The following is a 15,158-nucleotide window of genomic DNA, read 5'->3' as shown; positions in this document are numbered from 1 at the left end:
GATTTCTGTCCCTCCATTGACAGCTACGCAACTACAACTTTGACTCTTCAAGAAGTTCATAAAGATATCGTAAAACTAATACAATATGAATTGTGCGGTTTAGTCCAAATTGACTGAACAGACTTGATCGCTTTTTATAATGAACATATATAATGAATGTATTGAATTTGGGCTTTTATGAGCATTCATAGTTCGTCTCTGACGTCACTTTGTTAACAGCACTCTGGATGAATCCTTCTTAACACTCAGATTTCATAAAAAAATATCTTCATTTGTGTTTTGAAGATGAACGGAAGTCTTACAGGTTTGGAATGACATGAGGGCGAGTAAATGATGACAGAGTTTTAATTTTTGGGTGAACTATCCCTTTAAGCCAATTTGCGCCCGTGTTGTTAGTAGATCACGTGCACATGATTATCATCGGGATGGAAATTTACACTGCCCTTGATAGACTGCTTTGGTCATTCTGGGAATGATCTGGTTGCGTCTGTGGTCTTTAATGTGCGAATTGTCAGTAAATCACCCGCAGAACTTTCCACTTCCATCAGCACTTTTATGGGATTGTGGTCTCACGCTAATTTGCCCTGTTTATTAAATTTGACCTTAGGTATCCCACAAGGCAATGCACTCAACTTACATTTTCAGTGTGATGCAATAAAATACATGATTTCTTGACTCATTATTTGATCAGACTGCCAAATGTGAAATGTTTTTACAAAAAATTCACTGATTTGACTCTCAAGGTGAAGTCATGTGACAACAATGTAGCAAACTATTTTTGAAACATTAAGCAATAGAATAATGGCTACTGTTTCACATACTATTTAAAAACTAATAAGCAGAATAGATTGTAAACTGCAGTTTTCAGTAAGTAGTAGGCTAGTGTTCCATTCCCAACATAGCTTGAGTGAATATCAGTGTCTGTCTTACAGTAACCTTCTCGCTCTTTGTCACTCTCTCTCTTTTCTCTCTTTGTCTGACAGTGTTTTATGACAGTAAAACAGCTTGTATTATGTTTCCTCCTCATGTGACTGACGTAATCCCAGTTTCTCATTCTCTTCAGTGCATTACGGTCTGTCACCCACTCTTTCCAGTTTTCCTCTCTCTCTCTCTCTCTCTCTCTCTCTCTCTCTCTCTCTCGTACACAGACTCTTCAACATTTCAAAAAACAGCTTGCAAAATAATTAGTTACAGATATATATTGCCAAATGGACACACATGATCTCAACAAACTAAAATCTCTAAATCAGTTTCAGTTTTTCCAGCAACTGGCTTTACACTGTTTTATGCTGTAACTCATCTTCCCAGAATTCACTGCCGGAATAATGAACATTGTTTTTGAATATTTTGCACACTAATATGAGAAAACGAGGCGTTTACCTTGAGTTGAGAATCATATGGAATGAACCTCTTAAAATGTTGTTTACTGTCTTTTATCTTTTGCCTTTTACTGTTTTTTTTAAAAATTATTATTATTTTTTGCTTGCCGTTGCTTGCTGATTGCTATGGAAGCTCGTTTCCGACACCGAATAAAACATTTAAAAAGATATTGCAACTTTTTATCTCACAATTGTGAGTTTACGTTTCGCAATTCCAACTTTATTTTTTAGAATTGCGAGATATAAAGTCAGAATTGCGAGATATAAACTCACAATTGCGAGAAATAAACTCACAATTCGGATTTTTTTTTCTCTCGCAATTACGACTTTATATCACGGAATTCTGACTTTATATCATGTGATTCTGGCTTTATAATTTGCAATTGTGACTTTATATCACGCAGTTCTGACTTTATAACACACAATTGCGACTTTATATCGTGCAATTCTGACTTTATAACTCGCAATTGCGACTTTTTATCACGCAATCAGAATTACGAGATAAAAAGTCACAATTACCTTTTTTCTTTTTTATTCTGTGGCGGAAACAAGCTTCCATAGATTGCTCATAAGTGAATGTATGTTTGAGGCACTAAATTTGAGTTGCACAGAACAGAGAAATCGAATGTGAATTATTGCCTACGAACGATTTGATTGTATGAACATTTATGACATAAAAGCAATAGTATTTGGTTCCCAATGGCATTGTAGAAATGTCCTCAGCCATCATCAGCCATGATTAGATATATAGTAGGGAGGTTAAAACTGAGCTATGTGTTGGTCATGTGACCGGTGAACCCTTTGTTTAATATAACTAATAAACTAATACTAAAACGAATAAACTAATTTGACTGAAATGCATCATTTTGAACGTTTTAAATGACGGAGTGCACCTTTAAGACCTCACTGTCTGATATTCTTGAGGTACTTGGGATATTTTTGCTGAACAAACCAAAGAAAGATAGAAAAAAAAACGTCAAAGAAAAACAAACCAAAGTGGTAACCGGCACTTAGTCGAAACCACTGATCCTTTCTTAGCGTTCGCGCTGTAACTTAATGTCCTGATATATCACTTTACCCGTCACACTGCCAAGACTCAGTATTGGCCTTAAGAATAAATAATACATTTGTACTCGCAGCTCACCGCAGTCCCTGATCTCCAGACCTACGTCTCCAGAGTCTTTCGACTGGAAACCAGAACACGTCGGAGTAGAGCTGGATTAACCCGCTCTCCCGCTGCTGTGGGCCGCACGATCTACTTTTGTATACTTATTTATGTTCGTTTTATGTGGATTTATGAAGATGTGTTTGGTGTTTATGGCTTTGGCTCCCATGCAGAATAAGAAAATGTGTATCTGTATGGAAGACGTTGGAAACAGCACACATGCTAGATAACTACTCCAGCTGTTGGGTTTCCTTGGCACGCTTCCCGCTCCAATCTTTCACACACGCACACATTCATTTCTGCTTGTTACTCTTGGTTGCAAATATGTGGAGATGGTTGCCCAGAGCTTCTAGCATCTAATCCTTTTTTCTGATTTCATCTATTTGTTTACGCATGAAAATCAGATTGTTTATGTATGCGGCAAATTGTGATTTTTGGTGCAAAGCATAAGAATAAAGCTCCAAATCAAGCCAATAAACAATACAATCTTATTCCAAACAAAAGAAAACCCAAAAGTGGTAGTTCTGACCCATGTCTACACCATTATAACTACACCATATAACCACAGAGGAAAACTTGTAGTATGTGGTGTGGTGTGTGTGTGTGTGAGTGTGTGTTTCTGAAGACCTCAGGCTTTTGTTACGGCCCCCGGGGCTCGATGCCCCTCTGCGTGTGCTCTGGAGGTCGTCCTGCTCCTGCCGTGCCCTAAGCAATGTCTACATGCTGAATTTCTGCTTAATTTTGAAGAGAAGTAGCTAGAATGGACAATAGCATGCCTGTGTGTTCGCACTGACAAGAGCTTTCATTTGCTCAACTGTAGTTTTCTAAACAAATCATACATTTGTCCGACCACCAATTGTGCGAGTAGAAGCTGAAGATGAATGTTTGGCCTGAAGAGCTATATCAAAAGCACGAATGTAGCAGCAAAATTTGTTTGGTTTATCATTGATTAATTTTCCCACTGCATCCATGAATGTTAGTAGGAATATTAATACGGTAACACTTTACAATAAGGTTTCATTTGTTAACTTTAATTAACTACATCAGTTAAGATGAAGAAATAATGAACGGCAGTTCTACAGCATTTGTTAATCTTTGTTAATGTTAATTTCAACATTTACTAATACATTATTAAAATCAAAAGTTGTATTTGTTAGCATTAGTTAATGCACTGTGAACTAACATGAACAAACAATGAACAGCTGTATTTATATTAACAAAGCACAATCAATAGTGAACAAATACAGTAACAAATGTATCACTCATGGTTAGACGTGTTACCATTAATACCTCTACAAAATATTTGTTGGCTTTTACTGGTACTTGCTAATTATTTTATTTTATTCAACCTTAAGTATTATACTTTTCATATGTTTCTAATCAATTTCTGAATTATTTTTTGAGCTTTATTATGCACTTTTTTTTATTCACATCTTGATACCCAATATGTACATAAGTATGTGGATGGAAACCCGACACGATACCTCAAATCATATATAAATGAAACCTTATTGTAAAGTGTTAGCATTAATACCTCTACAAAATATTTGTTGTCCTTTACTGTTACTTGCTAATATTTTATTTTATTTTATTTTATTTTATTTTATTTTATTTTATTTTATTTTATTTTATTTTATTTTATTTTATTTTATTTTATTTTATTTTATTTTATTTTATTTTATTTTATTTTATTTTATTTTATTTTATTTTATTTTATTTTATTTTATTTTATTTTATTTTATTTTATTTTATTTTATTTTATTTTATTTTATTGCGCCCAACTTTAAGTATTATAAATTTCTGAATAAATTTTTGAGCTTTATGTACTTTTTTATTCACATCTTGATCCCCAGTATGTACATGGATGAAAACCCGACACAATACCTTAAATCATATGTATGTATGTATGTATGTATGTATATATATATATATATATATATATATATATATATATATATATATATATATATACACACACACACACATATATACATATGTATATATATATATATATATATGTATATATATATATGTATATATACATACATACATACATACATATGATTTAAGGTATTGTGTCGGGTTTTCATCCATGTACATACTGGGGATCAAGATGTGAATAAAAAAGTACATAAAGCTCAAAAATTTATTCAGAAATTTATAATACTTAAATTGAATTTGAACTGAAATTGTCATCGTAGGTGCATGTCCACTGTGAGAGACATAATCTAAAAAAAAAATCCAGAAATCACAATGTATGATTTTTTAACTATTTATTTGTATGATACAGCTGCAAATAAGTATTTGAACACCTGTCTATCAGCTAGAATTCTGACCCTCAAAGACCTGTTAGTCTGCCTTTAAAATGTCCACCTCCACTCCATTTATTATCCTAAATTAGATGCACCTGTTTGAGGTCGTTAGCTGCATAAAGACACCTGTCCACCCCATACAATCAGTAAGAATCCAACTACTAACATGGTCAAGACCAAAGAGCTGTCCAAAGACACTAGAGACAAAATTGTACACCTCCACAAGGCTGGAAAGGGCTACAGGGAAATTGCCAAGCAGCTTGGTGAAAAAAGGTCCACTGTTGGAGCAATCATTAGAAAATGGAAGAAGCTAAACATGACTGTCAATCTCCCTCGGACTGGGGCTCCATGCAAGATCTCACCTCGTGGGGTCTCAATGATCCTAAGAAAGGTGAGAAATCAGCCCAGAACTACACGGGAGGAGCTGGTCAATGACCTGAAAAGAGCTGGGACCACCGTTTCTAAGGTTACTGTTGGTAATACACTAAGACGTCATGGTTTGAAATCATGCATGGCACGGAAGGTTCCCCTGCTTAAACCAGCACATGTCAAGGCCTGTCTTAAGTTTGCCAATGACCATTTGGATGATCCAGAGGAGTCATGGGAGAAAGTCATGTGGTCAGATGAGACCAAAATAGAACTTTTTGGTCATAATTCCACTAAACGTGTTTGGAGGAAGAAGAATGATGAGTACCATCCCAAGAACACCATCCCTACTGTGAAGCATGGGGGTGGTAGCATCATGCTTTGGGGGTGTTTTTCTGCACATGGGACAGGGCGACTGCACTGTATTAAGGAGAGGATGACCGGGGCCATGTATTGCGAGATTTTGGGGAACAACCTCCTTCCCTCAGTTAGAGCATTGAAGATGGGTCGAGGCTGGGTCTTCCAACATGACAATGACCCGAAGCACACAGCCAGGATAACCAAGGAGTGGCTCTGTAAGAAGCATATCAAGGTTCTGGCGTGGCCTAGCCAGTCTCCAGACCTAAACCCAATAGAGAATCTTTGGAGGGAGCTCAAACTCCGTGTTTCTCAGCGACAGCCCAGAAACCTGACTGATCTAGAGAAGATCTGTGTGGAGGAGTGGGCCAAAATCCCTCCTGCAGTGTGTGCAAACCTGGTGAAAAACTACAGGAAACGTTTGACCTCTGTAATTGCAAACAAAGGCTACTGTACCAAATATTAACATTGATTTTCTCCGGTGTTCAAATACTTATTTGCAGCTGTATCATACAAATAAATAGTTAAAAAATCATACATTGTGATTTCTTTTTTTTTTTAGATTATGTCTCTCACAGTGGACATGCACCTACAATGACAATGTCAGACCCCTCCATGATTTCTAAGTGGGAGAACTTGCAAAATAGCAGGGTGTTCAAATACTTATTTTATATATATATTATATATATTAGTATACAACCTATATAAGTAACAACCTATCAACCACATAGCAACCAGCCACAGCACACTAGCACTGTGGTGGCTTTTGCATAAACACCTCTTTCTAGTCCTATTTGTCTTCGGTTTTCGGGGATACTCATATTATTCTTGCTGTCCACTAATTTAAACTGTCGTTCAGCTGCTCTCTGCTGTGGCAATTTACCCACGTAGCTACATGAGGACCTGTCAAACGCTCTGCTGCACTGCTCTTGACAAAAAAACCTCCACACAAAACAACACCACTCAAGTGGGCTGATATGACTTGTTTGGACAGTTTATTTGAAAGCTTTTATTTATTACTACAGCAATGTTTGTTCACACCCCCCTCACCATCATTGTTGTATGATGGCGATTGTGAACAGACGCCCCGCTGCGCTTCTGTTAATGACAGCGGAAGCTGAGCACAGTGAGAAATGTGACAAAGGCTTGATCAAACTAATAGCTACTTTGTGTTTCGTTTTCCTCTGAGGTTAAAAGAAAAAAGCAATCGGTGATCATGATAACGGTGTTCCCAAAAAACAGGCACGTTGTATGTGATAAATTATATAGTACTGTTGAAACCGAGGGATAATAGCTCACACAAAAGTGAAATTCTCTTATCATTTACTCACACTCATACCGTTCCAAACCTGTTTGAACACACAAGAAGATATTGGAGAAGTCAATGGGGTCCAAACAACCACAGAAGAAAGGAAGCGTTCTGTGGTTGACAGAATTTTCATTTTTGGGTGAATTACTTAAATGGCTAAATTTTCCCAGTCTGCCTTGCTGCATGCTGAACATGACCTAAACCTGGTTTGGAAACCTCCTGCCATTCTTCTAACAACTACAAACAGCTCTGACCATGTTAATAAACAGGTATAGTGAATAGACTCTCTGTCTCCTGCGCTTTTTAGGGTCGCCTTTCTGAACGAGGCAGGGACTCCTATCAATAGCGGTTTCCTTTCAGGTCCTCTTCCACTAGACTTGATGAATTAGCCCTTTTCTTAGTCCGCCACCCTAAAATAACAGGTCACTAAAACCTGACAAGTACTATTAATCAACTGAAACGGTTTCCATTCGATTCCAACTTCGCTTTTGTTTGCCATCTCCAGCGACTTGTTAAATGTTTTCATAATCGTAGCCAGTTAGGCCAAGTTTCAATCCCTGACGGCCACCAAAATGATGTTTCCCTCATATTTGTTTATTGATAGTAGCGTCATTGTTTAAATCTCTTGATTGGAGCTTCCTCTTTTTTTTTTCCTCTCTTAATCCCTTCTTGCTGGAACCGGCTGGTCGGTTGAGTTGGGAAAAGTCTCCCAACTCCCGTCCTAATGTAACTTTTTTTTCTCTGTGTTAACACACTTTAGTACTCCCAAATGAGTTATAAGACCCTCTAAATCACCCCATTGAAGTACACTACATGTCCTGTACCGTGTCTGCCACCCCTAAAAAAACAGGTCACTAGGTAATTGAATAGTTAAGGGAGGACTTGTCCTTCATCAGTGCCAAGCAAAGCATATGGCAGTAAAATCATGTGCCTGCTGTTTCATTTCCACAGGCCCCCTGAAGACTAACAGACCGTGGAGGGGTTGAAAAGAAGCCTTTATTTCCACACACACATTGAGGCACATCAGAGCACGAGCCTCGTTTTGAGGTCATTGCGAGAGCGATAGGGGAGATTTGATCTGAAACGCCTCTGTCAGGTGTGCTGGTTAAGTGTAAGCGTGACGGGTGCTTCTTTTCGAGCGTTTGTTTGTTGGTTGCCGTTCACATACTGTCTGTTTATTTCTGCATAGCTGAAGCGTACACCACCGTTTACCCCATCGCCAGATGCCGTACACTCTTGCAAATGCTCAAAAGGAGCCTTATTGGTTTAAAGTGCCGATATTTTGGTTTAAAGTCAAGTCGTCTTCATTTATGCGGCGCTTTAAACAATACAGATTGTTTCAAAGCATCTTTACAGTAATAAGCAGGAAAAATAACAGAATTAATGATTCAAACTTCATCAGATATAAGACAAATTAAAATTTTCGCACCTGGTAGTTATAGGAACTAGCCAACAGGGTGGCGATGGAAAGAGCAAGAAGGGACGAAATCTCCTACGACAGTTTGCAGTGCTACATATCATTAAGGCTGAGAAAAGAACACAATGCCGCAAAGGCGACAGATAAATGCCATTAACATAAGCTTTCTGTATTATGTATTAAATTCTGGGTGTTGGTGTTTCACGTGCATGCGCTCATCCAATCAATTTACACTTATGTCAGTGTTAGTTCCTGTTGTGCTGGGTTAGACCCTACTCTGAAGTAGGAGCTAATTTATTTCTCCCAAAAGGCGTTCCTAGAACTAAATTCGTTCCCAGTTCCTGAAGTGCGAACATGCCAGAAAAGGGGGTACCTCCGCAATTAGTTCTAGGAACTATGAAAAGGTTCCTCCGGTGCGAAAACCCCTTTTGTTCTCATTCAGAAGTGTCAAGGAGTTGTGAAAATTACATGATCTATGACCTTTATACAATGCTTTCCAAAGTAAAGATTGTAAGCCTATCCCTCACAGCCTCATTTTCACCCGTGTTAAATTCAATATAGTGTCTAACCTGACTAAGGTTTATATTACTGAATATTAAGTGTCTTTCAAACCCCAACTAAGCAAGTCAAAGGTGGCAAATAACCTAACGCCATCAGGTGACAGAAACAGAAAAAGAAAAAAAAAACGTGGGAGAAACCAGGCTCAGTCAATGAGCCAGTTATCCTCTGGAGAAAGTGCAGGAGATTGCTTTGCTTCGTCCCGTCTCCTCAGAGACACCTTATCCGCGCACACACCAGACCTTGACCGTGCCGCCACATGGGCGCAGGAGCAGGGGGTTAACGCACCGTAGCTGGGGGCCTTCCTTTGAAGTCGAGACTCACCAGGAGAGCGGTATCAGCTGCGGAGAGCGAAAGAGAAAGAGCGAGAGTTGTAAACCCCAGCGGACGCCGCAGCTCCAGGCAGGGTTAGCTTGCTGTGAACGCACTAGCGGGTTTGTATCCCTCCCTCCCCCCATCTCCTCCCAGCTCTCTGCTGCTAATGAGAGCAGCGTATCGATCGGCTCTTTGAGACTCTAGGCAGGTATAGTATGTCCTCTCTAAAGTGTGCATTTCCAGCGGCAAGTTCTGGCCCTCACCAGCCCTGGAGACCCTACAGACAGAGGAGAGGGTTCAAGCATCAGGCAGTGATGAATGAGGTGGGCACTCATGATGGTTTGGTGGAAAATAATGGAGGGAGGAAGAGTGGACGAGGCATTTGGTGAGGTGGAAGGAAACTTCATTCCACCTCATTATTGTCCACTAGATGTTTGGCTAGCTAGTAGTTTGAATGCAATTTTTGCATTTATACTTTAGTCAGAGTGTATTGCTATTTGTTGTCCATTTTACTACAGCAGTTTGAGTTAAACATTGAATTCAGTAAGGAAAAAAAGTGTGCATTACCAGCCATAATGGAGCCAAACTGAATGCTAGTTTAAAAAATAAAAAAAATAAATAGCATGCCTAAATAGCTAAATGGCATAATTTCACAGGAAAAGCAAGTTATTGCATTTTTGGTAAAGGATTTTTATTTATTTATTTATTTATTTATTTATTTTCTTTGGAATGTTGAGCATCCATTAATAAAGTAAGGTAATAGAGTCAGGTAATATTGGATATTTAGTTGTGCTTGCTTATTTCCACTATTTTTATTTTCAGATTGCCTTTGCCATCTTCTATAACACACTTAAAATGTAATGACACTTTTGAATGTAATATTGCAAATCTTAAAAAGAGTATGCAGTATATTTTCAACTTTATAATATTGAGATGTATTATAATTTCGTGTTCACCTGTCATTTTTTTTTCAGACAAAATAGATTAAATAAGTTTAAATAAATAAATTAATGTAATAGAAATTAAGAATAAATTTATAAGAATAAAAAATTGAAATAAAAAAATAATAAATTTATTATTAATAATAATAATAATAATAATAAAAATAATAATAAAATAATTATTTATATTGGTCTATTTAATTAACTAATAATCTTAGTAATTATTATTTTGTTTTTAATTGATTTGGTAACACTTAAAAATTATTTATTTATTGCATCAGTCTAACAATAATTATCAGCTAGAATTTACCTTTTAAAATCATGGTACCATGGTATATATCAAAAGTATCATGCTTGCTTTACTGTCACTTAGTTCGTGCCGCCACAGTAGTTTTTGTAAAGGCATTTTTAAAAAAAATGTGGCTTTTCCTACCCGTTCTTCATTCTTCTGAACGCACTCTTTTAGCGGGTGGTCTTAAGTGTTGGATAACCAGCGACTGGCATGACTCCAGCTTCAGTCTGACCTGCAATGGCGCGGTGACCCAGGAGGCGAAGAGCGTTCTAAATGAGGTCTCGCTCTAATTTGTCATCCCTCCATTTTTGTATTATGTTTAGCAGGCACCATGTGGACAGATGATCTGGAGGAGAGGGAATGTGCGGCGGTTTTCCGTGGGTTCACATCTGGGAACGATTGCGTTCGCATGCGCACATTGTTCATGTGGAATTGTTCTCGCAAACCTGACATACAGTGCACGTTCTCGTTTCTGTTTCTCTAAATATTCTCACGATTCCGCAATTTCCGCCCAAATGACGTTTCGTTTTGTACGTGATACTCGATTGGACAGATGCTGGAAGTTATGGATTGCTTAAAATACGTGATGCAACATGATGATGATCACAGTTCCTTTCCATTTCTATAGCAGAATCCCCCATGGTTTGAAACCTACAAATCTGAATCCCTGACTAGTTAGAGCTAGTTTGGTGAACACATTGCTGGTTAAGCTAGTGAAGAACCAGGTTCTTGCTAGTTAGACCGGTCAATTATTGTGATCTTTTTGGCTTAAAAGTGCAAGTAATCCTAAGATAGATGAGGTTAGGCAGTCTGGTGGGGACAAACTAGCACACCAACATCCAAAAAACACCATTTGCTGGGCTTTTCAGCATGATAATGTTTAGGAAACTTCTAAGCAGATAGACGTTGTGATTATAATACATATTTATTCTACTGCAACTGCTGTATTTTGGTCGTTCCCCATGGTTTCTCTTCAAGGCCCACAATCCCGTTCCTGACAAATCTCCCTGCGTCTTTGCCAGCTCTGGGTTTTTGAAGTGCTTTTTTTAGCAAATCTCCAGTTCCCCAATGGCTCCAGTAGAACACTCCAGAAACCCTCAGTGGTGGCTCAGCAAAATCCATTTCATTTCCGCCCAGCAGAGCTCTTACTATCGTCCCTCTGTAGCCCATGTGTGGTATTAAATATTCATTTCATTAATGTCGGAGGCATATCAATGCAAATCTCATTTTAATTTGACGTTACCGCATCTGTTTCAAATTTCTGTGAAGCATAAAGTTCTGCAAAAGTTCTGGAAACTGAACAAGCGCTTTTGGGTTGCCAGGTTTAGTAGAGAAGAGACTGAGCATTCAGTAGTTTGTGTACAGATTTAAAGCTTTTTACACATAGATGGATCATTAGAATTTGGTCCAAAAACAAAATGGCCTATATTTTGTAATTATCAAAGTCAAGTAAAATTACTAGGGGATATACTTATTGTGGTTATTTATTTATTTATTTGCCGTTTTCATTCAATGGCAGTTTTGACCACGAGGTTTAGAGGCGTAATTCTCAATGAAAATTATGTTGTCATACTGTATATTCACCTTCATGTCATTTTAAACCAATATGACATTTAGTGAGCACAAAAAGGAAAAATTTCGAACAGTATACTGGTAGATTACACTGAATATGGACTGATGCATTCAGATAGAATGCAAAAGCAGAATAAAAGTAATTAATATGACTTGTGTAGTATATTCGATGTTCTTCAAAAATGTGTGTTTCATAGAAGAAAGCAGGTTATATTACTTTTTTGGGTGAACTGTCACTTTAAAGAGACGGGCTTGGTTTCTCTCTCTTGCCGTCACTCTCTCTGTCTCACTTCAGTGGTTTATATCATTTCCAGGACTCCATTCCCATTTTGTAGACATTTTCAGAACTTGACATATGTACACACACACACACACAACTTTCCCCACAAGGCCCTGTTAGAAAGCAAGCATGCTATCAGGTTTCTCAGCTCAGGGTGCAAATCAAGCGTGAGTTGGGTTCACACAACTCTGCAAACTCAATCCAAGTTTGTTGGTCCGCTGCGAAAATCCGAATCCCTTAGCTGATCCATGGAGAGCGAACACAGTTCATATTAGACACTGACCCTCATCTCTCTCACCGGCCAGTGATCTTCTGGTGTGCATGTGTGTCTTTCCTCTATAGACTGCCTAATTAAGCCGGTCGAGGAAAACGAGATGCCTGTTGAAACCCTTGGCTGGAAGGAATGATATGCTTGAGAGATTGTTACAGAGAAATGATGGAAAAAGAGAGCAAGAGATGAGGAGAATAAATTATTTCCATTTCTTTCAGCGAATCACCTCCGTTTGGACATTTTTCAGTGGGGAAAGGAGGACTTTTACCTGCTGTGACATTACAAGCAGTAGAAACTGGAATCATATGGCCAATTAAGTGCTTAAAGTCTTAAAGGAATTTGGAGGCAGTCAGGAGTTCAGGTTACCTTGAGCATCTCACTTTGATCTAGAGCTGAGGGTAATCGTGCCGACAGGAACACGTTCAGGGGCGTGAGAGCCCAAAGAAGTTTCCATTTCTGTCGACTTGCACGTACTTTTATGAAAAAGGGGAGAGTTACTGATACGTGCTTAATTTTTTTTATGTAATATTTATTCTTTTAACAAATAAAAAATTATATAATATATATATATATATATAATTTATAGGCTATATTTATATTTTATATAAAATATTTTAAAATAAATATAAATTAAAAATATTATACACACGTTCACCTTGGTAATCTTTTAACATATAGTACTAATAAACAATAGTAATAATAATAATAGTATATGATACAATAATGTAATAATAAATAATACATGTTTCTTGAACTCAAAATCATCATATTAGAATGATTTCTGAAGGATCATGTGACACTGAAGACTGGAGTAATGATGCTGAAAATTCAGCTTTACCGTCACAGGATAAATATATACTGTTTAAATTGTAATAATATTTCACAATTTTACTGTTTCAAAAAATAAATAAATAAATTGTAATGTTTCCATAAACAAGGTGAACATTAATAATTTTTTGTAATAATGCCCAATAAGATTTGTAATAAGATCAGAAATGTGCTTTGCAAAAGCAAATATGGTTTCACATTGACTATAAAATACTTTCTAGGTTGGCAGCTCACTGGGTTTTGGAAAATATCTCGAGTCAAGTTGCTGCGTTTCACCACATGTCCTTTTCCCATGTCATGTGTATATAATTTAAAACATTGGACTAATCTAATGTGCTGCTGTATAGTATCTACATGGCACTGTGAAAGGCATGCTTTCTCGGATTAATGGGAACGCTTTAAGCAAATCCGTCAGAAGGGTAACAGGGTCGACTAACATGCTTAGACTTTAAACACATGTGTGTGTTTTTTGGGTTCAGACGTTATTGCACACTTCAGCAGTGGTCTAGATGAATGTTCAATCTTGTGTCCCACATTAATATCACTTACATTTCCATGCAGGAAGAGCACTTTATATTCCAAACCCTCTTTTGTGCCTTTTTAGCTAATGTAAACAGAAGTTTTAGGTTTAATCTTTGTATGTTTGAAGTAAATTAGAGGTGGTTTGCACTTGGAAAGAGTAGAAAAATGATCCTCTCATGGTTTCTAATTTGTTATTCCTCTTCTTTAAATGTTAGCGTGTGTAGTTTCCTGATAGAAATGCTGTTCGTGTTTCTAATATCCCTGTTTTTCTCTCTCTTTTTACCAGTTCTTCGAGACGATTTCCGACAGAACCCCGTGGACGTGATGGTGGCGGCGGGCGAGCCAGCGGTCATGGAGTGCCAGCCGCCCCGTGGACACCCAGAACCCACCATCTCCTGGAAGAAAGATGGAGTCACCATCGACGACAGAGATGAGAGGATAACGGTAAGCATATCTGACTGGTTAAAGAGATACTTCACAGTTGGCAAAATGGGCTTTCAATATAACTTGTCTGCCTGTGCAGTAGAAAGGCGAACACATTTTTGTCATTTTGACTAGAGAAAAGGCTGTTGTCTTCCCTTTTACCAATAGGTAGGAAAACTTCAACACCCATAATGCACTGGGAATGTTGCCATCCAAGGCCACTCCCACCAGTCTGCAACTATTGGATACACTTGATCAGAGTCAAATATTGCCTTGCTTTAGAAGGAAATACTTCTCAGCAAACTTTTAGTCATAATGGTGTCGACTTATAGTTCCTGTGTGCAAGAATTCAAAGAGTAAACGTTTAGCGGGAATGAGTTTCCGTTTCCTGTGAAGGATCCAGTGTGTTTTAGGCAGTGGCTAAACGCTGCAAAAATTGTAAATATGGAGAGAACGCTGCGAAAATCTTAACCTCCGTGTTTGTAGTCAACACTTCAAACTGGAAAAACTACCATTCTGTCAGTAGTTCCTCCCGAAAGAAAAACGCCGTCTCGTACAGGTAAGAAAGCTGTTGCCATAGTGTTCCACTTTCACCGTAATGCTGTTTAAAGAGTAGACAAAGAACGATACAGTTTTCAGCGATAAACCCTTACAATAACTGTTCTGTTAATAACCCTCTGTTGATCCGATCAAGTATAATCTGTAGTTTTCATGAAAGCTGTCTAAAGTCAGAGAAACCGCAAAACACATCATCCGGTGGACTTTTGCTGAGAATGTGAATTTCTCTGTCCGGGTAACATGGACAAATAGTAAAAATATAAAGGTTGAAAATCGGGAAAGTTACATTTTTA

General features: G+C 37.7%; 1 protein-coding gene across 6 annotated transcripts in view; it reads left to right on the top strand.

Annotated features, from left to right (window-relative positions):
• The window catches only part of robo1 (roundabout, axon guidance receptor, homolog 1), a 285,568-nt gene that overhangs the window by 216,438 nt on the left and 53,972 nt on the right, over positions 1-15,158 (top strand). For all 6 annotated transcript variants that reach the window (XM_084127208.1, XM_084127206.1, XM_084127207.1 and 3 more), the window contains one exon: positions 14,171-14,328. In XM_084127208.1, the coding sequence (XP_083983334.1) occupies positions 14,171-14,328 (158 nt within the window). The remainder of the gene's footprint in view (positions 1-14,170; positions 14,329-15,158) is intronic.

This window comes from Abramis brama (genome assembly GCF_963993115.1).
Source record: "Abramis brama genome assembly, chromosome: 10".
Classification (NCBI taxonomy): domain Eukaryota; kingdom Metazoa; phylum Chordata; class Actinopteri; order Cypriniformes; family Leuciscidae; genus Abramis; species Abramis brama.
This window is presented reverse-complemented; position numbering and strand designations above follow the sequence as displayed.